This window comes from Piliocolobus tephrosceles, chromosome 1 (assembly GCF_002776525.5).
Source record: "Piliocolobus tephrosceles isolate RC106 chromosome 1, ASM277652v3, whole genome shotgun sequence".
NCBI classification, from domain to species: Eukaryota; Metazoa; Chordata; class Mammalia; order Primates; family Cercopithecidae; genus Piliocolobus; species Piliocolobus tephrosceles.
The window spans coordinates 94,260,792-94,286,520 of NC_045434.1; the positions used below are offsets into that span (position 1 = coordinate 94,260,792).

Sequence of the window (25,729 nt, forward strand, 5' to 3'; positions counted from 1 at the left end):
CACTGCACCTGGCCTGCATTTTTCTTGGTAAGGAAATTTACCATCCACCCCTCCCTACCCCCCAGGTCTTCTTGTCCTGTTCCTACAGTAGATGGGTCTCTGAGAAGGGGCCAGAATCTTCCCTTTAGACCCTCAAAGATTTGGAGTGGGTTTTCTTTGTGAGCTTCTCAAAGCCCTTTGAAACCAAGTCCATAGTGCTGGGAGTGAAAGCCAGGCAGTGGTGAGTGGGGACGCTGGCACATTCAGTGGGGAGCAGTCCAGAGTTCCCAAGAGGGACCTAGGGTGCAGTCTAGATGGAAGGCTGGGGATCTGCCTTGAGGCTGCATTTGCATTGAGCGCACCTCACTTTACTTGGGGTATTTTGAAGATGCTGTGGAGATTATGGGGATCAAAGCCCTTCAAAGCTATCCTTGGTGCCAATATTGGTATCCAGGGGAGGGAATCTAGGCATCTGGCTGTCCTGCCCACTGTCCATGCCAGGGGCTTTGCCTACAGTCCCAGGAGGGAGGAGGGAAAAGCAGAGAGCCTGGGAAAGGAGAAGGAAGCAGAGAGGCCCTGGAGCTGGGGGAAAGGAGGGTCATTGGTATTCTGGGCACTGAGGAGTTCCTGGCTGGGCAGCACTCAAGGCCCGCCCCCTGGCATCAGGCTGCACATTCAGCATCCACAGCCCTGGCCAGTAGGCCTTCTGGGCTCCCAGCAACGCCTGAATTTTGCACATTGGTTTGCATGACTGGTAATGTCCCTTCACAGTGCCACCCGCACCCCACCCCCACCCCAGGTCTAGAGATCTCCTGACTTGCTTTGCTTAACCCATGATTCTGCTGTCTAACCTCCATCCTTCCAGCTGCAAAGTCAGCTCCTCCTCTGTGCAGGGAGTGGGAGCACCACAGGAGCCAAAGCCCAATCATAGCTGCCTCCAGGGAGGTAGCTACGGTCATTTGCACTCCATTCTGCCTCCAGAAAAGAGTTTCCTATTTTTATTAGGGAGGGTGCCTCTTTTCAGGAGCAAAGCCCCCGTTCTCCCTTCATCCACTTCCTACAGTCTAATTGAATCCCTCCTCCTTCTTCTTTGACCAACGAGAAGTCCCTCCGGTTGTCCAACTTCCACCTCTCCAGCTGCAACATCGTCATCCTCTAGCTCAGCGAACGCTCCCTCCCCGCCCCTCCTGCCCACCCCCCCGCCCCAAGCCCTCGGCTTCTCATCCGCTGAACGATGTCCTACTTCGCTCGTCCTTGCTTTCGCCGCTGCCGCCGGGAGCCAACGCAAAGAAGGCAGCGGGTCCCGTGACCGTCCCGAGCCCCCGGCGCTCCCGACCAGGGGGCGGGGGTGGCCCCGGGGAGGGCGGGGCAGGGGCGGGGGGAAGAAAGGGGGTTTTGTGCGGTGCCGGGAGGGCCGGAGCCCTCTTCCGAATGTCCTGCGGCCCCAGCCTCTTCTTGAGCTCGCGCAGTCCCCGCCGCAGTCTCAGCTGCAGCTGCAGGACCCGGACGTAGACCCGGAGGAGACCCCCGGAGGAGGCTACAAACTTCTCAGTGCCGCGCCCCAACCCCAGCCCTGGGTAGGTGAGTGCCTCCGCAGCCCCGCCGCCCGCCCTGGGGTCGGGGACAGAGAGAAGGGAGTGCCCGCCTGGTCTGCACCCCCGGCCTGTCAGCCCTTGCCTCGAGGCTCTGGGGCACCCAACTCGTCGACTCCTGACACCGCAGCGGGGTAGGCTGCCGGACAGCCCCGAGCTCCCGCAGCTGCTGTTGCCATCTCTGATCTACACGCTTCCAGCTCTGCCAGTGGCATCCCCCCTGCTGCTCGCAGTCTGATCAGCAACCCCTTGGGTCCTCACGTCTTCCCTGCTGCGCGCTCCTGTCCCAGCGCGGCCCCCTAGATTTCCGACCTTGTCCCAAGCAGGGCGGTAGCGGTCGGGATCAGTCCCTGCCTCCGTTCCCCACGCGCAGGCAGCTCCAGGAGCAGCGGCCAGCAACCCTTCTGGGGACACCTTACTGTAGTCCGGCAGGACAGCCGATCAGAGCCTCTCTAGGGGGTAGTCGGGGTGCCCATTTCGGCTGGAATCCCAACTCGGCTCCTTGCTCTGTGACCTTGGGGTAGTTAGTTGACTTCCCTGAACCTCGGGTTCCTCATCGGTGTAATGAGCAAATTATAAACAATCTTTTTCTCACAGTTGAGGCTATCCTTAGGAAGCATTTAGGAGAACTGGCTCAGGTAGACATTAGTAATATTTCAACTATTAGCTGGAATTCAGTTACCAATATTGCATTCTTTCCTAGCACTGCCAGGAAGTCCAATTCCCAGGGGCCTGGGAATTCCCTCTCCCAGGTATTTCCATATCCTGTCAGGTATTCCCCCACCTATTAGAATAGCTCTGCCTACATGGTTCTAATAGGACCAAGAGATTGGCATCAATTCTGAGGGGCACCATTATTATCTGCATTACTTAGATTGCAGATGATAACAGTAAGATCAGGGAACAGTGTTACCCATAGACCAACCCACAGTATTACCTATGCCTATGTTGTTATGGCTAACTTTGCTATTTATAACAGCATCATCCACATTTCAGATTCTATACGAGAGGGATCTGCAACAGCTCAGCTGGTGACATTGCTAATAGTATTATCAGTTGTGCTTCCAATAAAAAGGACTATTTATATGATGATTGCAATTACTCCTACAGGCCCTAAGGCCCCGCTAATATCTTGTAGGCTCATGTTGCTCCTCATGAAGCCGTTAAGGGGGTAGCAGAGAGCTTCCCTCCTGCTATAGCCAAAGCTGTGGCTTCTTGTGCCTCCCTGCTGACCCTGCTGAGTGCGGGAGCTCAGTTCCTACGGGACAGGCCTTGGCTGCCAGCTGATGGGTGTTCAGCATGGAGGTGGTGGGTGTTGTTAGATGTATGTACACACGTGCATGCCTACACACACACACAAACAGAGAGACAGAGAGAGAGAGAGAGAGAGAACCTGGTCTTAACTCTCTGGGTTGGGTCTATGAAGACTGTGAGTGAGATGGACATCCAGGGTCAGACAGAAATGATGTGACAAGAGGAAAGTTTCCTGAACAGCTCAAGCAATTCAAAACAAGGGCAGAGATAAAGAGGCTGGAGCAGAAACAGAGAGGGGGATGTTGTGGCATCAAGGGAAGGGACAGCATGACTACTGAGCTCTCAGGGTTAGGGACGGAGAGGTGTGGCCTGCTCTGGAGGAAGAGAAGACGAAATGGAGGTGAGTGGTGTGTGGGATAGAGAAGGCCACAGAACCCTGGACTCCTGGGTTCCGAGGCTGGTACCAGATGTGGGGAAGTCTGAGTTTCCTCAGGGCTCCTAGCTGCACCTGGGAGGCTGAGGCCCGAGACTGGAGAGACAGAGCTCTCTGAGAACTGCATGGGGCTGCCCTCTTGGCCTCACTGGTCAGTGACTCCCATTTTGGGGGTCAAGGGTAGGTTGCCCTCCATGTTCCAGAGCGGTTAGGTCCTCATTGGCCTTAGACCCTCTTCTATCACTCTCCCACTGTCAGAACAGAGGTGAAAGAGTGGTACAGGGTGTTGGCCCCAAAGTGACTCCAACTATATGGGTTTCTGGGCCGCCTGTCAGAGAGATGGGAGCCAGGTCTGTGAGCAGCTCCAACTCCAGCTCCAGCCCAGAGAGAAGGGAGGGAGGGCACCAGAAGGGGGCCAGGCCCAGCCCCTGGCACAGCTCAGATGTATGGCAAACAGTCTTCCCAGCACCCGGTGGGCACTGGCTGCTCATGCCCCCACTCCAGCCCCAGAACAGTCCTCCCAAGCACCCCCATGCCTGGAGCTGGTTTCAGCACCTCTAATCTGGCCCCATCAAGAACCTGCTCCCTCTCAAATGTCAGAGAGAGGCCCTAAACATCTGGTTGTGCCACTCCCCTCCCAACTCTGACCCTAGGAAATGATACCAAGACACAGTGGGGGAGATGGAGGTTATGATGGCAGGGAGGTGGGAGGATCTGGGAAAAGTAGGAAATTTCCCATCAGCTCAGCCTTAGGAAAGTACAGGGGCAGGTTTGAAGGCAGAGGCTGACAGGGCAGGGAAGATGGGGGATAAACAGTGGGCCTGGAATGGGAGTGCACAGCCAGTGGAATAAACCTGATTTCTAGGAGTCCTGCCTGTAGTCTAACCTTCAATTCTCTTGCTGCATCATTGGCCTATTCCATGGCAGACCTGGATCTCCATGCTCTTCTAAGTTTAGCCCAACCCTTAAAGATGATGTAGCTCTGGGCCTTCTCTCCTGGGAGCACATTGCCCTCGTGCCTGACTTTTCTTTGCTAGGGATCCAGGGTCAGCCCTGTCCTTCTCTAAGCCTGAGTCTCCATTTCTCAATGTCATGCCACATCCTTTTTATGACAGTGTAAGCACTTCGAGGAATATTCCGGGTTCTACAGCTTCTGATAGCCAGGGGTAGGAAGGGGTAGCCCCTCCCATTTATTCTCACCCCCCTTAGTCCACCCTCCAGCCCAAGGCTTTCACAAAAGGTAGGGTGGGGGAAGGGAGGGGCTGGACAGAGGCCAGACTGGCAGAGACAGGGGCTTTGTCCCAACTGATTTCTGAGCCAAGAGTTCCGGTGGGAAAGCCCGTGCCAGGCAGAAAGGAGAGGCTGGGAAGAAGAAGGGAGGAGGCAGCCAAGGAAGGGGGATGGAGTATGTTGGGGAGTAAAGAGAAGAGTTTCCTTACAAATAACGGTGGGGAGGAGGTAGAGGAGATGGTGAGCTCAGGAGAAGTTGTGCTTACTTGTGTTCAGTCTAGAAGGCCCTCCTGGAAAAGGCCAGGTGGGTATGGTGTCCGTGGAGGCAGGAACAATCTAGAAGGCAGGAAAGGCTAGAGAGGCACTATGGGAGAAGGCTTTGGGTTCAAGGAAGGAGTCTGGCACTGGGAGGAGCAGACGGAATTCTGAGTATAATAGCACCCACCATTCATGCTATATACTGAGCTCCTACTGTGTGCCTGGTGCTATACATTTGTGCAGGAGTTTTAAGATACAAAACACTCTCAAAGCACGTGGTTCCATTACAACTCATGAGGTAGTAATGATGATGCTCTTTTATAAACAAGAAAATAAAGGCCCAGAGAAGGTAAGGAGCTGGCTTAGGTCACACAGTGAGTTGACTAGGACTCAGGTCTTGGTTCTGAGAAGGAATCCCTTGGTGGAAAGATGGGGATCAGAAACAGAGAGTCCCTGGTGATGTGAAGGTAGGGGACTTCTGGAGCCAGGATATGTATGAACCCACATGGGTGTCATAGGGAGCCGGTGGAAGTCCATCTTGAAGTCTAACCCCATCTTTCCTTCTCATGTCCTTCTGTCAGCCTGCAGCATGGCCCAGCTACTCCTGCCCCTGCTGGCAGCCCTGGTCCTGGCTCAGGGTCCTGCAGCTTTAGCAGATGTTCTGGAAGGAGACAGCTCAGGTAAGCAACCCCACTTGGGGTCACCATCTCTGAATTGTTCAGTCCTAACCAACTGCTTCCAGGCTTAGGGGCCCCAGGAAGAGAGAGAACTGGGAGAGCTGTGGGGAAGGGTCCAGGCTGGAACACTTGGAAATAAAGGCTGAGCTGTGAGCATCTGGTAGATTGGAGAAATCATGGGGCAGGACTAGCGAGGGGCACTGGGTGCAAGGCTTTGGGTTCCTAAGGTGGAGGATAGGGGATCCTGGAGCTAGCAGGTGGGAAAGGGGTGGAACTGGGAGAAACCCTGAAGGAGGCCCTAAAGGGAGTAGACCGGGAAACTGGGCTGGAGGACTCAGGGGGCGAGGTTGGAGGACCCTGGGGTGTGGTCTAGGAATTTTGGAGAGGAAGTGGAACATTCTGAGAGCAGGGCAAGGAATCCGGGGGCAGAATTGACTGGGAGACTTTGGGGGATGGGTTTGGAGACCGGGATGGTCCTGGAGGACCCAGAGGTAGGGCTGCAGGACCCTGGCCCCTGGTTCTAGAGGGGCCCGGGAATCCTGGGGCTGGAAGGAGGGATCCTGGATCCGGGCTTGGAGCCCACCGGGTGGGACTCTGAGGGTCTACAGCATTAAGTTCCAGCCGGCTCCACCTGTTCACAGAGGACCGCGCCTTTCGCGTGCGCATCTCCGGCCACGCGCCACTGCAGGGCGTGCTCGGTGGCGCCCTCACCATCCCGTGCCACGTCCACTACCTGCGGCCGCCGCCGAGCCGCCGGGCCGTGCTGGGATCTCCGCGGGTCAAGTGGACTTTCCTGTCTGGGGGCCGGGAGGCAGAGGTGCTGGTGGCGCGGGGAGTTCGCGTCAAGGTGAATGAGGCCTACCGGTTCCGCGTGGCACTGCCTGCCTACCCAGCGTCGCTCACCGATGTCTCCCTGGCGCTGAGCGAGCTGCGCCCCAACGACTCAGGCATCTATCGCTGCGAGGTCCAGCACGGCATCGATGACAGCAGCGACGCTGTGGAGGTCAAGGTGAAAGGTGAGAGGGCAGGGAGGTTCCCAGAGGGAGGGAGGGAGGGAAGGGAGGAGTCTTGCCCTCGGGGAGCCCACAGTGTGAGAGGGAAGCAAAGGTAGCTGGAAGGCGCAGCGGGGGTTGGAAAAAGAGTGAGGAGACACAGGCCTCCTTTCTCTCTTCAGGTGGAGAAAATTCTCCCCACCATCTAACTTAAGTCCCTCATGCTGTAGGGTGAGCACAATTGAACTTTACCCCTGTGTACAGAGGAGTGACAAGGAGGGTGAGGGGAGGCCAGTGTGCTGGGTGCTCACCTGGCTCAGGGGTCCTCTCTGCCCCACAGGGGTCGTCTTTCTCTACCGAGAGGGCTCTGCCCGCTACGCTTTCTCCTTTGTTGGGGCCCAGGAAGCCTGTGCCCGCATTGGAGCCCACATCGCCACCCCGGAGCAGCTCTATGCCGCCTACCTTGGGGGCTATGAGCAATGTGATGCTGGCTGGCTGTCGGATCAGACCGTGAGGTGGGCAGGGGCTGTGGACTGGGGCTTCTATCTGCCCCTGAGGTGGCCATGGCCCCTCTTCTGCTGGGTGCTGCCTGGTGCGTCAGGCTGGGCATGCAGGGCTCTTTGCCTCTGGGGGATGAGGCTGGTCTGAGGAGGGGAGGGGAGGACCCTGAGCATGTGCATCCCTGTAGAGCTAGGAGGACAGCGAGCTGTCAGCAAGTGGCTGCACTGTGGTGGCAGTGGGATTCAGTAGAGTCAATATGGGCTGGCTCCCTGGTGAAAGCATCTGTACTAAGTGATTCTGTCCTTCCTCCCCAGGTATCCCATCCAGACCCCACGAGAGGCCTGTTACGGAGACATGGATGGCTTCCCCGGGGTCCGGAACTATGGTGTGGTAGACCCGGATGACCTCTATGATGTCTACTGTTATGCTGAAGACCTAAATGGTGATTAGGAGTGAGAGGTTCCCAGGGGACAATCTCCTACCCCCCTCCCATGCTGCCCATAGGTCCTCCCGGGGCCTCGGCAGGACTTTACTATCCCTCCTGAGTTTAAGGGTGCAAGCAGGAGTAAGGAGAAAATTGATGTCCTTCTCTCCAAACACTGTCACAGAGGCAAGCTCATGACCAAAGTCTCAGCCAGGTGGCAGGATACCGAGTTTAACTCATCTACCACCTGCTGGGTGGACTCTGTGCATGGCTTTGCAGAATGAGAAGTTTGGGCCCCATCTCTTTGAGCTCTAATGTCCATCTTGAGGTTCTATTCCGATCTTGATCCTAGAGCAGTTGACTCCCTGCCACAGATGAGGGAACTGGAGAAGCTTGCCCAGGGTTCCCATGGGAGACCAGAGTGGAAGGAGCTACCAGCTGCCTGGTAACCCAGTCTTCTCTTCTCCACCTAGGAGAACTGTTCCTCGGTGACCCTCCAGAAAAGCTGACATTGGAGGAAGCACGGGCGTACTGCCAGGAGCGGGGTGCAGAGATTGCCACCACGGGCCAGCTGTATGCCGCCTGGGATGGTGGCCTGGACCGCTGCAGCCCAGGGTGGCTGGCTGATGGCAGTGTGCGCTACCCCATTGTCACACCCAGCCAGCGCTGTGGTGGGGGCTTGCCTGGTGTCAAGACTCTCTTCCTCTTCCCCAACCAGACTGGCTTCCCCAATAAGCACAGCCGCTTCAACGTCTACTGCTTCCGAGGTGAGCCCACCTCCCTGCAGAAGCTGAGACCAATCTCAGAAAGGCAAAGTTGAGCCCTAAAAATCCTACCCTAGTCTGATCAGTTTAGCTCAGGGCTTTGCCATTTACCTGAAGGGGTCGTAGGTGAAGTCCAGCTTGTCATCTAGGGTTCTAAATCTGGGCATGCCCTCTGGTGTGGTGTCTGTCAGCTGTTTGGCCCAAGGAGTGGTCACCTTTTGGCCTCTCCTTATCTGTCTTCCCACCAGTAGTCCATGCCTTATTTGCTCCAGCTGGGCTGCTGAATAAGCTCCCATTTCCTGCCAGCTTATTGGCAGAGCAGAGTTGACCAACATTCTGTGAATTCAATGAGTAATCTGCTCAAGTTCTTCCAGTCAACAACCAAATGCCCTCAGGAGCCCTCTGGAGGATTTCCAGAAACTGCAGCTTAAGAAGGTGTCAGATCTTTAACTACCAAATACTGGTGGATGGACTCAATTCCCCCTAAAGGGAGCAGAACCTTAAGCACAGTTGGGAATAGAGATAGCTTTCTGCCCACGTCTTATGGTTTGTTTTTGGGTTTTTTTGAGACAGGGTCTCACTCTGTCCCCCAGGCTAGAGTGCAGTGGTGCGATCATGGTTCACTGTAGCCTCAACCTCCCCGGGCTCAAGGGATCCTTCCATGTCAACCTCCGGAGTAGGGGGGACCACAGATATATGCCACCATGTCTAGCAAATTTTTGTAGAGATGGAGTTTCATGCCTGGGCTGGTCTTGAACTCCTGGGCTCAAGCAATCTGCCTACCTTGGACTCCTGAAGTGCTGGGATTTATAGGTGTGAGCCACTGCACCCAAACCTGCCCGTATCTTATGTTGGGAGCTGAGGGGGAGGTGGTTTCTGGGACCCTCAGAGGCAAAAGGCCCAGGCCAAGGGTAACTGACAATAAGAGAGGCATTGCCATGGGGTGTCTAGGTCCTTCCCCAGTTGTAAGCCTGAAATGCTGTTACAAGAGCTGGAAGCAGAAACGGAAGGAGCAGACACAGCCTTCACCCTAAGGGAGCACTTGGTCTGAAGGATGAAGACACAGCTTGTGCCATGGGAACCCCCATTCAAAGGGAAGACAAGATGCCTCACTCCCGGGATGAGGAGAGACTGAGAGAAAAGCATTACTTCCATTGGGATAGATCTGTGGACATATCTGGCTGGGGGCTGGGGAGGGGTGGGCAAGTAAAAGTCCATAGGAAAACAGGTCCATCTGAAAAGACCTCCTGGAACAAGGGTGGTAGCAGTAGTAGTAGTAGTAGTAGTAGTAGTAGTAGCTAAAACTTCTGTATACTGGCTATGATTGTGTGCAAAGCCAAGCACTGTTTTGGAAAGAAATGGTCTGGATCATGAGGAGGGTCAGGGGAGCGGGAATATGACTACAGTTGGGACTACAATTGGTGGACGACAGAGGCAACAAGGACACAAGGTCTGGTGAGGAGTAAGGCTCACTGGAGCAGGTGATAAGGGCAGGGACGCACTGTCCTGTCTTGCCTGGCTGAGCACAGACGGCCTTCAGGGCTTTTCTTAGCCCAATTCCACCTTCACTTCATTGGTGTTCTGCTCTTGGCTCCCTTCCCCAGAGGACAAGTAAACCATTCTAAACTTCTGGTTATTTGAAGGGAGTAGGTCTCAGAAGGAGGTGGCCCTTTCCCTTGCCTACCTGCCCCACCACTGAGATCCTCAGGTGGTGTCTGAAGTTATTCCTGCACTCTGCCCTCCAGCTACCCTGAGGGAATGACAAGCCTCTCCCCTCCTATTTCAAGAATTTTGGAGGCTGAGTGCCTGTAAAATTACAGTGGCTCACGCCTGTAATCCCAGCACTTTGGGAGGCCAAGGTGGGTGGACCACTTGAGGCCAGGAGTTCGAGATCAGCCTGGCAAACATGGTGAAACCCTGTCTCTACTAAAAATTCAAAAATTAGCTGGTAGTGGTGGCGCATGCCTGTAGTCCCAGCTACTCAGGAGGCTGAGACAGGAGAGTCACTTGAATCCAGGAGGCAGAGGTTGCAGTGAGCTGGGATTGTGCCACTGCACTCCAGCCTGGGTGACAGAACGAGACTCTGTCTAAAAAATAAAAGAATTTGGGGATGGCTGGGACCCCTCACACCTTGTCCCAAGCCCAAGATCCCAAGGTTCTAAAGCTGTTTCATCCATCTTGCTGGCTCCAGCCCCTCCCCCTAGGGAATATCTCTCACTTGAGACTTTCCTTACCACTCCAAAGTAGTACTTTCCATCATTCTATCTTCTAACTCTGCTCAAGTGTTCTTTATCTTGTAGCATTATAATATATGTTTGTTTGTCATCTGTTCTAGAATATAATTTCCCTTGAGGGTAGGAGGTTTGCTGTTTTGTTCTACACTGTATCCTCAGTGCCCAGGAGAATGCTTGGCAGGACACACAGTAGGCACTTGGTGAATGCTTGAGAAATGAGTGATGAAGTTCTGGGATGCTCCCTGCGCCCCAGTAGGTGCTCCACTGGGAAGATGTGAGAGAATTGAGAGAATTCCATGGTGCAGGTTGTGACCTGGGAGGGCAGAGCTACCTATTCAGCCTCACATCAATACTTTCCTCCTGCCACAGACTCGGCCCAGCCTTCTGCCATTCCTGAGGCCTCCAACCCAGCCTCCGACCCAGCCTCTGATGGACTAGAGGCCATCATCACAGTGACAGAGACCCTGGAGGAACTGCAGCTGCCTCAGGAAGCCATGGAGAGCGAATCCCGTGGGGCCATCTACTCCATCCCCATCATGGAAGACGGAGGAGGTGGAAGCTCCACTCCAGAAGACCCAGCAGAGGCCCCTAGGACAGTCCTAGGTAACACGAATCCCTTACTCTAAGGACGTCTTGATTGAAAGAAGTTGGGGGCAGAAGAGGCAAGCCTAGGTTGATGCTCAAGTCATGGATAGCATGACTCTGCCCTGTCCTTGCTCAGCAGCTCAGGGGTGCAGGGCACCTTTCCTGTCCCTCTCCTAACTTGCTTTTCCAATAAATTCCACCCCCAAATCTATGGAGCTAGAGATGCTTGCACTAAGGAGCTGCGCCCTGGAAAGGCGGGGCCTCCCTTCTTTGGTCCCTCTTCCACCTCACACACCCAAAACAGACTAGAGTTTTGACAGAGTAGGAGGGAGATGCAATGATCATGTTCTCCGGGGCTAATGATGGCTCACAGAGCCTTCTCAAGTGTTGCCTCAACAATGTAGCTGGGGTCAAGTTCTTCCAGTGTGGAGCAAGGATCACCTGTCCTCAGGGCGGGCTCTTCCCTATTCCCCAGGGCTCACCCTCCCCAGCCCCACTTTTCTCCCCTTCCCTTTTTCTTTCGGTCCTCGGGTGGGCGCTGTCCCTGGTGCTGAACCGTTTGTGCTTTGCCTAGAATTTGAAACGCAATCCATGGTACCGCCCACGGTGTTCTCAGAAGAGGAGGGCAAGGCACTGGAGGAAGAAGAGAAATATGAAGATGAAGAAGAGAAAGAGGAAGAAGAAGAGGAGGAAGAGGTGGAGGATGAGGCTCTGTGGTCATGGCCCAGCGAGTTCAACAGCCCGGGCCCTGAGGTCTCTCTCCCCACTGAGCCAGCAGCCCAGGAGGAGTCACTCTCCCAGGCACCAGCAAGGGCAGTCCTGCAGCCTGGTGTATCACCACTTCCTGATGGAGAGTCAGAGACTCCCAGGCCTCCAAGGGTCCATGGACCACCTACCGAGACTCTGCCCACTCCCAGGGAGAGGAACCTAGCATCCCCATCACCTTCCACTCTGGCTGGGGCAAGAGAGGTGGGGGAGGAAACCAGTGGTCCTGAGCTATCTGGGGTCCCTCGAGGAGAGAGCGAGGAGACAGGAAGCTCTGAGGGTGCCCCTTCCCTGCTTCCAGCCACACGGGCCCCTGAGGGTACCAGGGAGCTGGAGGCCCCCTCTGAAGATAATTCTGGAAGAACTGCCCCGGCAGGGACCTCAGTGCAGGCCCAGCCAGTGCTGCCCACTGACAGCGCCAGCCGAGGTGGAGTGGCCGTGGTCCCCGCATCAGGTAATTCTGCCCAAGGCTCAACTGCCCTCTCTACCCTACTCCTTTTCCTCCCCCTGCAGCTCTGGGTCACCTGACCTGTAGTCCTTTAACCCACTATCATCCCAAACTCTCTTGTCCTTTGCCTTCATTCTCTTACCCACCTTTACCTATGGGTCTCCAATCTCGGATACCCACCTTGTGACTTCCATCCCAGCTCTGCGAGTCTTCACCCTGTGACCCCAGCCCTGCCACTGACCATCTGTGACCCTTCCTTGCCATTGGGCCCTCCACCTGTGGCTCACATCTCACCAGTCCCACAGAGCATCCTCAGGCCTCTCCAGGGGTCCTCATCACCTGTTGCAGTCTTCAGGGCTCAGCCTATTTTCCACTACTCCCTTCCTCCTCCTGTGTGCCGTCCCCTTTAGCTGCCTCCCATTGATCTCAGGGAAGCCTGGGAGTCCCTTCCCCACCTTCCAACCTCTGGAGTCCAGGAGAACCCGTACCCCCACAGAGCCTTAAGCAACTACTTCTGTGAAGTATTTTTTGACTGTTTCATGGAAAACAAGCCTTGGAAATAAATCTCTATTAAACCGCTTTGTAACCAAGCTCTGGTACCCTCTGTCTCCATCTCCTGCTGTCCACCCCTCTCATTCCATGGGTCTGTGTCATGGGGAGCACTTGGATGCTTCTTCTCTGGCTCCATGTCTCTCCCTCTGTGTGTGTGTGTCTTGGCCTCTCTTGCTTTTTCATTTTCAACTTCTCCCCTTGTCTGTCCTGGCAGTCTAACAGCCCTCATTGTTCCCCCAGCCTCTTCTTCTCAGGCCTGTCTACACTTTCCTTCCTGGCTGCTGAAATTCCAAAATGTGACTGTACACATTACCCCTGGAGAAGTCATCATCCATAGTCTGAGGCAGTACTGGGAGTTGCAGTCCCTCACTCCTGATGAGGAGAAACCCCTGCAGCCCGGGGTGCATGGGTTGTGTATTTATATTCACTTCCAGTCCATCTTGGTGGTGCCAAGTGTCATGGTAACTGAGGGAACTGAGGGTCTCTCAGCATAGAGGCAGTTCCCTGGCATTCAGGTGCCCTCACCCTCATCCCCCAGCCCTGCATCTCAGCAGGGGGTGGTGTCTAACGCTCATCCCACTACCTACAGCTTTCCTCTTCTCCACTAACTCCTGCACTAATGACCATTCCCTACTCTCCAGAAGGAATGGCTTCACCCTCCCCAAACCCAAAGGGTCTCAAAGTACCTAATGCTGGAGAAGACACAGATCGAAGAGCAAGTGATGGAGAGTGCGAAGGAAGGAGTCAGGTTCTGGGGTCTGAGAGAAGCCCTCCCTACTCAGGAAGACTAAGGTTCCCAGTGGAAGTCCCTGGGGAAGGCTGGGATTCCCTCAGCCCTAGGACCCCTGTCTTAGATGGATCACATCCTGTGTCCCACCCAGGCTTACCCATGTCAACTGTTAGGTCCCTGCAAATTGGCCTTGGAGTTCAGCCCTATGGGGAATAGGGAGGGGGTTTGGTGGGTAAAGGAGCACAACTGGAAGTATCTACAGTATCTTAGTTCCCCCACCTGGAGGGTAAGTGGGAGGTCTCCTTGACTGCTGTTTCAATGAAAAGAAAGAGAAAACTTTCTGGTTGTGCAGAGTAGTTGTCCCCAAAAAGGGAGAGGGAAGATGACAAGAAGAAGAGTTCTTCACCCGATTCTGCCTGTGCTGGGTTCAGGTTCTGTAGCCCACAGCCAAGGGGAGGGACCCATGGCCTGGGTAGGGGACCAAAGACCAAGTTTGAGAGCCTCTGTCCCCCGGGGTTGGAGAGTTGAATGGGAAGGAGCAGAAAGGACAATAGGAGGGACAGGAAAGTGTGAGGAATGGGACGAAGTTCAGGATTCTACCCTCTGTGGGGCCTGGTGCTTAATGGGTTAAATGAAATACCTCTTCTTCTGGGGTTGGGAGGTGGGCAGCACTACCAGCTGGGAAGAAACTATTGGCAGGAGGGAAGATGACAGGAGGAGTGGTGCTGGAAAAGCTGATTCATTTCACCCAAAACAGCTAGGTCATCCCAGCAAAATTCTTTGAATCGACTCCAGCTTCTCCTCTCTCCACCCCTACTGATTCCCACCAGGCAGTGGGATCTGAGGCCAGGCCAGCATAAAGCATTGTGGGCCTTGGCCATAGCTTCCAGAGGTGGATGGTAAAGTCTGAAGGGTTCTCCCCTGGAGTGGTTTTGCCTCCCATGGCTGAGGGCCTTGACCTTACCATGGCTGAGGGCCATGACCTACACAGTTGTTCTGTGGAGCCATCTTCCCCTGGGTCATCTGAACCAGAAAGGATTGGAAACTGACAGCTCCTATAGCACCCAAGCACATCCTAAGCACAGCCACATCCTACCCCAGGATCCATAGAAAAAAAGTCCAGTAAAGCAGATGGCTTAGCCAGATGGAGCTAGAGCCAGGCAGCAGATTGCAGACCTTCAGGGTAGTGTGTTAGTCTAAGAGGACTGCCTGGAGAAGAGGGAACCAGAAGGAAGGAGTGAGATGGATTCTAGGTTGGAGAACCTGCAGAAGGCCCAAAGTGGAGTTGGGAGAGGGAGTCTGGTAAGTGGAAGAGTCTGTGGATGTAAGAAGGGGAGGTGAGATGTTGGGTGATGTTGAAAGAAAGCTGCATGTGTGAGGCCAGTCAGCACTGCAGGACAATGGGAGCTGCTGCAACTTAGTTCCTAAGCTGGGGGAGAAAGGGCAGGGCCTAGGGTGAGGAAAGTGGGCTGGATCTCCACTAACAACTTCCGGGGCTGGCTGACTGCCCAGTGGACAGCAGGAAGAATGGTTAGTATTCACCTGGACTACACCAATATCAGGTCTCACGAGCAGTCAAGGGAGACCGCCCTCCACTGTTGCTATGGTAATCCTTCTGTTCCCTCCTTCACTTCCATTCATTCCACCTGGACTATACAGAACTGTGCTGGGACCTGGCACAAAGACAAGGGGGTGTGGGACTAAACTCCAAGCCTAGAGAAGGAAAATGACCTGCCCAATATCACACAGACGCCAGATAAGAGTTTAGAGCTATAACTTTCTGTGCCCAGTATCTTTCTCCATTGTGGGGCTGGGTTCTGAGGGCCCTCCTGGCCACTTCTCCCCAGTCCCTTTTGGGCTGGGCTCACACTGGTGGCCATAACAGTGGCTTGCACAAGGCCGAGCCAGTGCTGAAGTGAGGAGCGGGAAGAGGAAAGAAACCCAGAACTCAGGGCTGGATTGTGACCAGAGACAGTCTCCAGGGAGAACTTTTAGGGTGCTGTTATAGCTTCCAGGACAGAGAGACCAGGGCTGGGGGGCCCTCTGCACCCTCTTCTGGAGGGCTCAGGCTGCAGAGTCGGGCTGTCTCGCTCCCCCCGGCCTCACTTCTTTCCCCCTCTCAGGTGACTGTGTCCCCAGCCCCTGCCACAATGGTGGGACATGCTTGGAAGAGGAGGAAGGGATCCGCTGCCTATGTCTGCCTGGCTATGGGGGGGACCTGTGCGATGTTGGTGAGTGTTGAGGGACGGGGCACAGGTTTGAAGCCTGGACCCTGCCACAACGTGCTGCTTCTGGAAGGGGGAGGGAGGACATTGGTTTTGGCCTTGTCATTAATGAGTCCCTGTTTTAGGCAAGTTGCATAACTTCTTTGAGTTCTACCCTCAATTTTCTTATCTAAGTGAAACCAAAATGCCTCTCATAGGGGGTCCATTTGAGACCAGTGCAAAGCATACTCCTGGCATTTAATCGGTGGTCAATACATGACAGGCTCCATTCTCCTGGAGAGGAGAGCACTGCTCGTTACGATGGAGACTCAGGCCAGAACTCCATCCCTCACCCTGGTCCCTGTCTCTCATAAAAGACACCAGCGCCCCTGCCCAAGAGCCCCTCTAGGCTCATGCTAGCCCTCTCATTCTCTACTAGCTCTTTGACGCCAACCCTCTTCGCCCCTTAGTCCCGCCCCTCTCGGCCTGCGGTAGTGGAAGGAGACCAGCCCCTTCCAGGGGACCTGGCCCCTCTGGGTTTTGGTGCCCTAAGATTCCCATCCTTCTGTGCCGCAGGCCTTAGCTTCTGCAACCCGGGCTGGGACGCCTTCCAGGGCGCCTGCTACAAACACTTTTCCACACGAAGGAGCTGGGAGGAGGCAGAGACCCAGTGCCGGATGTACGGCGCGCATCTGGCCAGCATCAGCACGCCCGAGGAACAGGACTTCATCAACAGTGGGCTGGGAACAGGATGGGAGGGGCCCCCCGCCCGCCATGCGTGCTCTCTCTCACTCGCCTAACCGCTTTCCTCATTAACCCATGCACTCATTCCTTCGTTTTCTCAAGCGTGCATTCCCTCACTCACTCGTTCACTCCCCTTCTCATTCTCTGTCCTTCCCTAACCTACGCTTAGGCAGTGGCCTTCGGGAACGGAAAGTGGAGGTTCTCCCAGTAGAGTGCGCCTGTGTGGGCCGGGCCGCCGCGCAAGGGGCCGCCGCGCGGCCGCCTCCAGTCCCTCCAACCTCTCGACTCTCCGACCTCCGTCGGCCTCCCCCAACTCCAATCTTGTTAAAAATTTTTACTCTTTTTCCAAAACTCCCCTTTTCTAGCCTGGATTCATATCTTCCTTATTTTCCCACCCCCATTCCCCTGCTTTCCATCTGGCCCTTGAGCAGAGACTGGAGGGAGGTAGAAGAACCCCGGAAGGGCGGGTGCTGGATCGCGGGTAAGGGTTTCCCAGGCAGTCACCGCAGACCGCCCGGGAGCGGGGAACGGCCGCCATCTGCTGGCGGTGGCGCTCACTGCACCCCTTCGTCTCCCTAGACCGGTACCGGGAGTACCAGTGGATCGGGCTCAACGATAGGACCATTGAAGGCGACTTCTTGTGGTCGGATGGCGTCCCCCTGGTGAGAGGCCCCAGTCGACCCCCCCGCAGTCTAGCTCACTTCCTCTAAGCACTTCTGTTCCCTACCACCCCCACCCCTCCTGACCCTGTCCCCTTCTTTTTCCAGCCTCCTTCCCTTTCTCGTGCCCTTTGCCTCTTCTCCCTGGGCTCTCCTCCCTTCCTTGTGTCCTCTCTCTTCCCTTCTGGCTCCCATTCTCCCTCCCCTAAAGTCCTTGCCCTCTCCTTTCCCCTTCCCCGGGAGGTCCCCTACTCCCTAGCCCTAGCCTTCCCTCTCTTGGGCCCTGCTCACCCGTCCTCCTCCCCAGATCCTCTAGGCCCTCTCTCGGTGCTCCTGGTGTAGGAGCTCCTCACCACCTCCTCCGTCCCCCCAGCTCTATGAGAACTGGAACCCTGGGCAGCCTGACAGCTACTTCCTGTCTGGAGAGAACTGCGTGGTCATGGTGTGGCATGATCAGGGACAATGGAGTGATGTGCCCTGCAACTACCACCTGTCCTACACCTGCAAGATGGGGCTGGGTGAGGGCAGGCAAAGGAGGGTCCCAGCAAGGAAGTGGAGGGGTGGGTTAGGGGACCAGGGCAACTGATGTTTGTAGACAGAGAGTGCAAGGTTACACAGAGGAGTCAGAACGTGTTCCAGACCATGGGAGAGCTAACAAGTTATATGGGTCCACTCTGAATCCCTAATTTTTTTTGTCATGTTGTGACCCATTTTTCTCTTCCCCATGGAGATTCTGGGAACTGTCACCCACAGAGCCAGGCTTCCAGTTCCTAACTGTCTTCCTTTGCAGTGTCCTGTGGGCCGCCACCAGAGCTGCCCCTGGCTCAAGTGTTTGGCCGCCCACGGCTGCGCTATGAGGTGGACACAGTGCTTCGCTACCGGTGCCGGGAAGGACTGGCCCAGCGCAATCTGCCGCTGATCCGATGCCAAGAGAACGGCCGTTGGGAGGCCCCCCAGATCTCCTGTGTGCCCAGAAGACCTGTGAGTGACAGGAGGTGGCATGTAGGAGTGGGAGACAATAGCCAACGGTAGCCCTGGGCTCCACTCTCAGTCCTGCCTGTCACTGGCCATGTGACCTTGGAGCAGTCACTGCCCCTCTCTGAGGCAAAGGGGAAAAGATGGGCTGGAGGCTCTGGGGTTCCTTCAGTGCTGATGTCTTATAACATGCAGCCACATTCTGGGCTCTTACGGGCTGAGCAAGAACATCAGAGGGCAGGCTCTGAGGAGAGGAGGAGGAGGAGCCAGGGTGGAGGGTGAGTGTTTGTCTTCCCCAGGCCCGAGCTTTGCACCCAGAGAAGGACCCAGAAGGACGTCAGGGGAGGCTGCTGGGACGCTGGAAGGCACTGTTGATCCCCCCTTCCAGCCCCACGCCAGGTCCCTAGGGGGCAAGGCCTTGAACACTGCCGGCCACAGCACTGCCCCATCACCCAAATTCTCCCTCATACCCTGTGCTCCTGCCACCACAGGATATGACAACATGACGAGGGGTGGCGCTAGAGTCCAGGTGACAGTTCCGAAAGGGGCTTCTGGGAAATACCTGGGAGGCTCCAGCCCAGCCCAGGCCCTCTCCCCCTACCCTGGGCACCAGATCTTCCATCAGGGCCAGGGTAAATCCCTAAGTGCCTCAACTGCCCTCTCCCTGGCAGCCATCCTGTCCCCTCCATTTCTCTGGGGAGCACTGTGCCCACTCATTCTGGATTTTCCAAGAGAATGGGCTTGGAGGATGAACTGTCTGTAAAATCAACAGGAAATAAAACTGCCTATGAGCCCAAGCAAGTTGGATGCTTCTGTGTGTATGTCTGTGACAGACAAAGAGAGGTTAGGTTGGGCAGGGCCTCGTAGGATACATAGAGCTTCGGGGTTTATTCGCTTCCAAAGGTCAGAGATGTCCCAAAGATGTCAGCAAGTAGAACAGTGCCAGAATAGCTGCCAGGAAGTACTTACGGAATGAAGGAATGCACAGGTGCTGGGGGACAGCTGGAGTGATGTAGCATGTTTGCAAAGAGATGGAGTGCCCTGAGTGCCTCAGAGTCAAGTGGACGTCAATGAGCTCTGTCCTGGTAGAGAGAAGGGCTGGGGTCCCAGAGAGGAAGGCAGAGGTTGGTGACTTGGTATCCCAGTTCTGAGCTTCTGGAAGGGCCTTCTCTCATGGGAGTGTGAGAGTGAGGGTGATGGGAGAGCTCCGTTGGCACTGCAGCACGTCTGGGGGTTAGGCCGCAGGAAGGTTTACGTCCAGCAGAGAAGGCAGAGATGCAAGAAATAGGGAAACAAGCTAAGGGCCAAGGGGAGATTCCCAGCCCTGCGGGGAGGGCTCCGGAGAACGACCTGGGAGCCCGCACAGGCAGCGGCCAGCAGAGGGCGCCGCGGACCCAGCACGGCGCTCTGAGAGTGCCGTGTAAGCGTGCGCCAAAGGAGACTGGCAGAGGGGTGCGAAGAGCCCCAGGATCCCGCCAGGGGGCGCCGCGGGCTTGCGTCCTGAGGAGGCGGGAGGGGAAGGGGGGTGGTTGGCTATGTGGGGGGTTGGACTTCCGGCCAGGCTTAGCTGGCCCTGGGGGCTGTGAGTCAGCGGAGGTTGAGAGGATGAGGTCACTCTGAGAACTGCAGAGTGACCCAGCGCCGGCGTGTGTGTGTGTGTGTGTGTGTGTGTGTGTGTGTGTGCACCCTTTTCCCAGTGCACAGAATTGTTGGTGAAGCGCATATCAGGATGCGGTCTGTCCTCATGATGAGAGGACATTCCTGCAGATCCTCAGGCACACACAGTCACACATAGGCACACACGTGCACACTGTCATGTGTACATACTCCTGCATGTGCCCACTTAGTTACAGCACATCACCCACAAGGGCAATACTTATTCCTTCTCTGAAGCCAGTAAAATCCAGAGACAGAGAGACAGATCCAGAGGAGCAAAGACTGATAGTAATACTGGGAGACCCAGAGATAGTGGGCAAGACAGGCAGACAAAGGTTCAACACAGCTCTGTGTTGGTGGAAGCTGGGGCTCTCCCAGGCCATCCCTGCCTAGCTCCTGGCCCTTCCCCACCCTATTTCTAAACTTGAAACCAGCTGGTCTCTGATATACCGGTGTGACCTCCCACACCCACCTACCACCACATTCCTTCCTCACCCCAGGCCTCACCTGCCCCACCTTCTGCCCCCCACACAACTCAGCCCTGCGTCGCTAGGGAGCAGGGACTTCTGTTTCTTAAGGAGCTATAGGGAAGAGGATGATTCTGGGGCCAGAGTAGATCCTTACTTTATCCTGTATTACCCTGTGATTGTAGAGTCAATGCATTTTTAGGGCTCTCAGGGCATTTAGGTGGAACTGTGAGTGGATGAAGATCAAGGTGGGCCTTTGAAAGTAGGGCCTTAAGGCTGGGGAGGGACAGTGTCTGTCCTTGGGCTCTTAAGGGAGGTCCCCTGAGGTGGAGTTTGATAGTATATTGGATTCCCCAGAGAGCCCATGGTGGTGAGCTGGAAGGGGCTTTGGTTTCCCATCAAGGCATTCTCACCGACTCTCCCCAAGAGCGGCAGGAGGGCTCCGTCATCTTCTCTGATGTATTGATCAGGAGAGCTTCAGAGGTAGACAGGCTGAAGCTGGAATCCTGCCCTGTCCCTGATACCTGCCCGGGTGTTCTGGCGGGGCCCGGAAACGGAAGCCCTCTCCTGGCTTTGTTGGGCTTCCTGGGGAAGGCGGAGCTGGTCCACGGGTGACTCAGCGTCCTGCACAGAGTCCAACCCCTGGCCCAGTCCCTGTGTGTGTGTGCGTGTATGTGTGTGTCCTATCCTGGCCTTGGGCAGGAGGAATTGGCCCCTCATAGAGTGTCAGCCCCATCTTTGGGGATGTGGAGTAGGGGCCACATCTGTGTCTGCCTCTGCTTCCAGGGCACAGCACCAATCTAACGATGTGCTCACCCCTGCCAAGCCCCTGGACGTGTGGTTAAGCTCTCAGCCTCATTCCCACATGTCTAAACAGGGTTCCCTTTGCAGAGTTTTCAGTTTCCTGGGAATGAAGGAGATCGGAATGTGTATGGAGAGAAGAGACCCAGCCTGGGTGAGATTTAGGGGCTTGAACATTGCCGAGGGGCCTGGCAGCCTGGTGAGATGGCCTTCCAGAGAGCCCCAACTTATCTGCTAGGGCCTCCAGCTTCCTTCCTTCCAGGCTCCTCTACCACACACCTACCTCCCCATTCCTCCCCCACACTCCCAACTCCCACAGCACTGTCCTGACCTCACTGGGGCCTTTGTCCCAGCTGTGAGGCCCTGTCTGTGGGCCTGTCTCCTGCACAGGGAAAGAAAGAGTCCCATTGTTCCGGCTGCCTGCTGTGACACAGCAGCTCCTAAAGACTTCCAAAAATGCTCAGCCCGTCAGACTCCCGTGGGTGAGTGGACTTTCCCTGGGGGCTGCAGGCAGATCTCTGCCTGGAGTGAGGGCCCAGGTGCTGTCTCTCCCAGCTGTGCAAGTTCTTTCAATCCACAGACTGGAGGTCCTTCCTGAGATCTGACTTCCGCTCTGCATTCTGCAAAGCAGCCTACTTCCTCCTGAGAAGGGAGAACTGAAAGAGGCAGGGGCAGAGCATGAGGAAGGAAAGGAAAGAAAGGAAAAAAGGAAGGAAAAAGAAAAGAAAACAGGAGAAAAGGAAGAATGTGAGGAAATTCCCCCCACTGAGAGACTCTAGACTAGTTAATTGTCTGAGTGGGTGGATCTTGTGGCTTCTGTGTTTATTCCCGGATGCTTCTTCCTTAGTATTTAAAGAGCTTGCTAATGGGGAGGCTGTCGACCACAGGACTGGAGTATTTAAGGGGGCTAGCCCACAGTCCCCTGGCCCTATGGGTTTTTGTTTCATTTTTTGAGACAGGGTCTCACTTTGTTGCCCAGATTGTAGTGCAGAGGCACGATCTTGGCTCACTGCAAACTCTGCCTCCCAGGCTCAAGCGATTCTCGTGCCTTAGCCTCCTGAGCAGCTGGGACTACAAGGCGCGTGCTACCAGGCAGGAAAATTTTTGTTTCTGTTTTTGTAGGAATGAGGTTTCTCCATGTTGTTCAAGGTGGTCTCGAACTACTGGGCTCAAGCGATGCTCCCGCCTCAGCCTCCCAAAGTGCTGGGATTACAGGCATAAGCCACCTCACCTGCCCTGGCCCATGCTATATAGACCCCAAGTGGCATCTAGGAATTCCCAGTATCACTGGCAAGGGACATCGCTCTGTGCCTCAGTTTCCCCATCAAGGTGACCCGAAGTTCTCTCTGACATAATTTCCTGGCAAGTGAAAGGAAGAAATCCTGGAGAGACCAAAAGACTCAGAAATTGCGCCAGGCATGGTGGCTCACGCCTGTAATCCCAGCACTTTGGGAGGCCGAAGCGGGTGGATCACAAAGTCAGGAGATCGAGACCATCCTGACTAACACAGTGAAACCCCGTCTCTACTAAAAATACAAAAAAATTAGCCGGGAGTGGTGGTGGGCGCCTGTAGTCCCAGCTACTGTGGAGGCTGAGGCAGGAGAATGGCGTGAACCCGGGAGGCGGAGCTTGCAGTGGGCGGAGATCGCACCACTGGCACTCCAGCCTGGGCGACAGAGCGAGACTCCGTCTCAAAAAAAAAAAAAAAAAGACTCAGAACTTGGCAAGGGACCAGGGAGGAGGGAGGAAAGTAGGTAGAAGACAGAAGAGAGGTGAAAATGGGGAGACAGGGAAGGAGAGTTGGGTCCCTGAGTGGCAAATGTCTCTCCTTTGCGAAGAGGATGGAGTCCTGAAGACCCAGGAGGGGGCCAGAGCCAGCGGAGCATTCCCCCACTGTAAAGTCTCCCAGCCACCCTTCCTGGGGCTCTGGGGCCCTGGCACTTGCAAGCAGCTGAGACGGCAGCTGTTGGGAGGGGGTTCCTCGACAGAGGCCTCCTGGCACCTGCCTTGGTTTATTTCTGGAGCCACAGCTGAGTCATGGGGGTGGGGAGAGTGAATGGGACTGGGGGGAGGGGAGACTGTGACTAGAAGAGAAGGTTGAGGAAGGAAGAGGGCTCTAGGGCCTGGGACTCTGGGACCTAGGGTCCATCCCTTTGGGGCCAGAGCATCAAGTACAGGAGAGACATCCACATTGGAGCCCCTGGAATAGTGGGGCTTGGGGAAGGCTTTGGGGAGTAGGAGGCAGGGCCTCTACCCTTGAAATGTGGGAGAAGAGACAAGCCGCATCTGGGTGTGGCAATGCTGTGTTAGAAAGGCTGAGAGGCCAGTCACAGTGGCTCATGCCTGTAGTCTCAGTATTTGGGGAGGCCAAAGCAGGCAGATCACTTGAGCCCAGGAGTTCAAGACCAGCCTAGGTAACATAGCAAGAGCCCATCTCTACTAAAAATACAAAAATTAGCCAGGTCTGGTGGCTTGCGCCTGCAGTCCCAGCAACTTGAGAGGCTGAGGTGGGAGGATCGCTGTTGTGAGCCAAGGAGGCCAAGGCTGCCGTGAACTAGGATAGTGCCACTGCACTCCAGCCTGGGTGACAGGCAAGATCTCCATCTCTAGGAGAAGGAGAAGGAGAAGGAAGGGGAAGGGGAAGAATAAAGAGAGGGGAAAGAGGGCTCCCAGCAGGGAGGTAGATGGGAGACCCCAGTGCCATGAGAGAGGAAAGAGACAGGGCCACATTTTCCTCTGTGGGCCATTCTTTCTGTCCCCCACTCTGCTTCTCAGCCAAGCAGCTCCTCCCCTGGTTCAGCCACTTGAGATTCTCATCCTAGTCTTTTTAAGGTCAGCCTCTAGATTCAGGAACAGAGTGCCTGAGTCCTTTCTTCAGGTACTCGAGCTGCATTCAAGAAACATCCTGTTTTCCCACCTCTCAGGAAGACCCTCAAGTCTAACTTCTATCTGTCCTGCTGCAGGACCCATCCTGGAACTTAGCTCTCCCCTGTGGGTGGGGCTGGGGGTCCAGTTGGGACCCAGGAGCCAGTGCCCAAGCCCAGAGTCGTCTCGGGTTTCCTGGGCTTAGGTGGGCTTTTTTTCCATCCCTTCTCCCTTCCATGGGCAGCCTCAGAGAGCACATTCCAGCTGAAATTAAATCACATTCCTCTCTCCCTGCTTCATGAGGATGGCATTGCTGACAGCAGCTGTGACACCACAGGGTCAAGTGGCAGCAGCTGGTTCCCCAGGGAGGGGCTGAGAAGGGGGTGAGCAGGGAAGTGGAGGACCAGGGCCTTTCTTTGGAGGCAATAAATGAATTCTGATTCTTTGATCTCAAGAGACCAGAGAAAGAGGCACAGACCCTGCAGTGGCAGGGATCAAGGTTAGACCACAGGATGTCCTAGCTGTGTGGCACCTCTGGGGGTGACCCAGTCCCAGGAAGGCCCCATGGGGGAAGGAGGTGTCCAGCATCTCTTTCTGAGAGGACCCTGGAAGAACGTACTCTCCCACTCCAGGGCTGGGCTCTCACACAGACATTAAGGCTGAAGGAGCCCTTTAAGAGACCACACTCTGTGCTCCCTTGGCCGAGCCCAACACCTAGGCCTTTGATTTCCTCTGAGACTCTGGTGGCAATGGCGGCAGGAGCAGCAGCAGCAGCAATGGGACAGCATCAGGCTGGCCTGAATGGAGAGCTCAGCCCCTAACCTCACCCTCTGAGGCGCCTCAGCCTGCACAGCCTTATAAGGAAGTGCCCCAAACAAACCGAGGAAGCCACCTCCGGCCCCCAACCCGGCCCCACCCCATCCAAAAGCTATATTTACCCAGAGGAGGCCCCAGAATAACCTCCCACTTGTCCTTGCACTGATTGGAGGGGTGGGGGCAGGGGGGATACTGTCCCTCTGTGCTCCCTCCCCTGGGACTCCACCCTCAGAAGTGTGTCCCGTTGTCTGTCATGGCCATTCATTTATTTAACACTCATTTATTCAGCACCTCCTGGGCTCCCAGGCACTGAGCTAGGCTCTGGGCCATGACCAGGACAAAGGTCTTGCTGTCCCAGAAACTCCCATGATGACAGCATGTCTGAGACCCCGCAGTCCCCTGGTTTTGCTCCTACTCTGGCCTCCTTTTCCAGCTCCTTCCCGGTCATCTCCTCTCTGTCAGGAGCTCCTCTGGAGCTCTGTCCAGGGCTCTCTTCATCTTACATGCTTTCTCGGGGGGATCTCTAGGCCAGCGACCCCCTAATTCTTGTCTCCAACCTGGCCCTCTCTCCTGTGATCCAGCTCCACGTGTCCACCCACCTCAAGCACCTCCTCCTGGAGGTCTGCTGGACTCTGCCGCTCAGAAAATAGTCCTATGTCTCCCAGCTGCCCAGCCAAAAACCTGGGACCCTCTGCTGGCATATCCCCCTCCCTCCCCTACCATAGATTACCAAGTCCTGAGATTCCCTTTCCTCACGTGTCTCCTCTCCACCACTGCCACCGCCACTGTCTCCTGCCTGCACTATGGCAGGTAGCAGCCTCCCTGAAGCCCTCCTGCCCACACCAACCTGTTTTCACGCAGCAGCCAGAGTTTGACTTGAAATGCAAACCTGGGCCAGTGGTGGTGGCTCACGCCCGTAATCCCAGAACTTTGGGAGGCCGAGGCAGGCGGATCACTTGAGGTCAGGAGTTTGAGACTAACCTGGCCATCTTGCTGAAACCCCGTCTCTACTATACAAAAATTAGCTGGGTGTGGTGGCAGGTGCCTGTAATCCCAGCTACTCTGGAGGCTGAGGCAGGAGAATCTCTTGAACTGGGGAGGCAGAGGTTGCAGTGAGCCGAGAT

General features: G+C 55.5%; 1 protein-coding gene across 1 annotated transcript; it reads left to right on the top strand.

The window, feature by feature from the left end:
• Nucleotides 1-1,237: 1,237 nt before the first annotated feature.
• BCAN (brevican) lies at nucleotides 1,238-18,801 on the top strand. The gene is made up of 14 exons (XM_023214067.1): nucleotides 1,238-1,560; nucleotides 5,328-5,426; nucleotides 6,065-6,439; nucleotides 6,756-6,930; nucleotides 7,231-7,358; nucleotides 7,814-8,107; nucleotides 10,708-10,941; nucleotides 11,498-12,142; nucleotides 15,542-15,649; nucleotides 16,199-16,357; nucleotides 16,946-17,028; nucleotides 17,399-17,543; nucleotides 17,816-18,006; nucleotides 18,300-18,801. Exons 2-14 carry the CDS (start codon nucleotides 5,336-5,338, stop codon nucleotides 18,405-18,407), a joined length of 2,736 nt encoding a protein of 911 aa, XP_023069835.1. The 5' UTR covers nucleotides 1,238-1,560; nucleotides 5,328-5,335; the 3' UTR covers nucleotides 18,408-18,801.
• Nucleotides 18,802-25,729: the final 6,928 nt, after the last annotated feature.